The sequence below is a fragment of the Nanorana parkeri genome, unplaced genomic scaffold (assembly GCF_000935625.1).
Source record: "Nanorana parkeri isolate BGI_ZX_2015 unplaced genomic scaffold, ASM93562v1 scaffold2337, whole genome shotgun sequence".
In the NCBI taxonomy this organism is placed as follows: Eukaryota; Metazoa; Chordata; class Amphibia; order Anura; family Dicroglossidae; genus Nanorana; species Nanorana parkeri.
This window is the reverse complement of record NW_017308605.1, coordinates 125,983-128,025: the sequence shown is the minus strand read 5'-3', so window position 1 is coordinate 128,025 and position 2,043 is coordinate 125,983. Positions and strand designations below refer to the sequence as shown.

The following is a 2,043-nucleotide window of genomic DNA, read 5'->3' as shown; positions in this document are numbered from 1 at the left end:
AGCGCAGCACTGCCAGTTCTCGCACCAAGCAGCCATTGAAAATATGCTAGCGTGTTAGCTTGAGGTGAGGTGGGCTGGAGCTTTTGCCTCGAGGGACCTTTGTCCATACTTGCATTACAGCTCCCTCACGTGCCCTGTAGAGGTGTCCGGAGTGATGTCACCATCTGGCTCCCGGCACCTTTACAGGGAGTGCAAGGGAGTTGTACAAGTAACGCACATATGGATGGATCTCCATCACGGCACAGCAGCCCACACTGGACCCCAGGCTGAGGATCCATTTTATTTCTCGTAAGGTAGGGAGACGGGGTGGATCTTTAAAAAATGTTTTATAAATATATATTTTTTTGCAGTGTGTATGTGTGTGAGGTCGTCTGTGGTTGGGTGCGTCTGTCAGTGTTTTTGAGGGCCCGTTCACACTAGTACACTGCGTTAATCGAACAGTCCTGTGCAACTACTGCACCATACCACGTAAACGCACCTACTCTGAATTCCGGTGTGTTGTGTTATTCTTTTGAATAGCACTCCCGCAACGGAACGCGCTATACCGCAATGCTGTGCGTTCCATTGCAGTGCGACTTGGGTCGCAACTTAACGACCAAGGACAAATGTGGGTCCTGAGGTTACAGTTTGAGAACCGCTGCTTTAGATAACACTCCAGCATCTACCCAACATTGAAATCTCAGCCCTGGTTGGAGCGACATGGCTCGGAAGGTAATGCTCTATCACAACCGATATTTGATGGGTGGATGTGAATGCTTAATGTGTGACCTCTGTATACAGGACTATGACACCAGCGTACCTAACTGGGAGTTTGGAAAGATGATTAAGGAATTCCGAGCCACCCTGGACTGCCAGCGGATCAGTATGACAGATCTGGTAAGTGGCTAAGATTGCTATGACAATTGGGACAGTGATGCAGGCAAATGGGTGGTATGACCATTATGTTTGCAGATCTTAAAGGACATTGCAAAAGTGACGGTACCTTTCGATGGCTCACACCTGCAACAGGGAGGCGCTGTTGATTTGGGGTGGAGCCACGCTATCGGGAGGCTGTCGATTTGACTTGGTGTCTCTAAATCAGGGATCCTTAGAATTTTGCCGGGGTTCCCAAAGACCCACAAGCAATTATATCTGCAGCTCCGGGGTACATTGGTGTGAACGGTAAGAGAATAAAGAATGTAGCCGACTTGGAGGAACTTTACCCATAACTTCAAAATATCAAAGGCACCTTTTTTAGAAATTTTTAGCGACTTAACATCTACAGATCCCTATAGACAATTGCCGGCTTTAAATTTTTGCAGTCCTTGTTGTTGTTTTTTTTTTTTTTTCCCCCTCCCCATTCTTCTCACAGCAGCCATTTCATATTTGTACTAGGGACAGAATAATATCTCTCCCTTTACTTCCTGGAATACTGGCACATGTGACTAGGACATGTGACCATGCACATCGTGTCAGGGGAAGGAAATGCCTTTCCCTGAGATCTTGTGAGAACCCAGCAATGCTCTGCTGATGTCACCTTCCCAGCATGCAATGCTTGGGCACGATTACATTTGTTGCAAAGAGAACTAGGAAATGGGAAAATGAGTAACGGTAAAATATTTTTTATGAATAGAAGAGGATTTCATATCAACATGCAGAGCTTTATGCCGATGTGATTTTTAGCCAAAGGGGCTATAGGTCCACTTTAAAGTATTTGATACCCAGGACTGCTGTATGTAGCATTTGGGAGAAGGGCCCCAGTGCACTGAAGGCCAGTGGGAGGAATGTCACTCTTATAAATAAAAATGATTGGTGTCAGTGATGACGTATCGGAGGCAAAAAAAATGCTCGTTGCCCAAGAAACCTCCAACTACCTCTGGAGGAACCCTCCATGAAACCTTGATTTAGGAGGCTGCAATGAGTCTCAAAACAAGTGTAAGTGAGCGTAAAAGTATTTAAAGTGACATTAACCACCTCCGGGCCGGCCGTAGTAAAAAAACGGCCGGCCCGAGCTCTCTAGATCTGAGCGGGCGTCTTTAGACGTCCGCTCAGACACGCCCCCCC

The 2,043-nt window shown here is 46.7% G+C and overlaps 1 protein-coding gene across 1 annotated transcript in view; it reads left to right on the top strand.

The window, feature by feature from the left end:
• The window catches only part of KIF2C (kinesin family member 2C), a 25,226-nt gene that overhangs the window by 14,106 nt on the left and 9,077 nt on the right, over nucleotides 1–2,043 (top strand). The window contains exon 9 of the mRNA XM_018573325.1: nucleotides 781–876. Within this exon, the coding sequence (XP_018428827.1) occupies nucleotides 781–876 (96 nt within the window). The remainder of the gene's footprint in view (nucleotides 1–780; nucleotides 877–2,043) is intronic.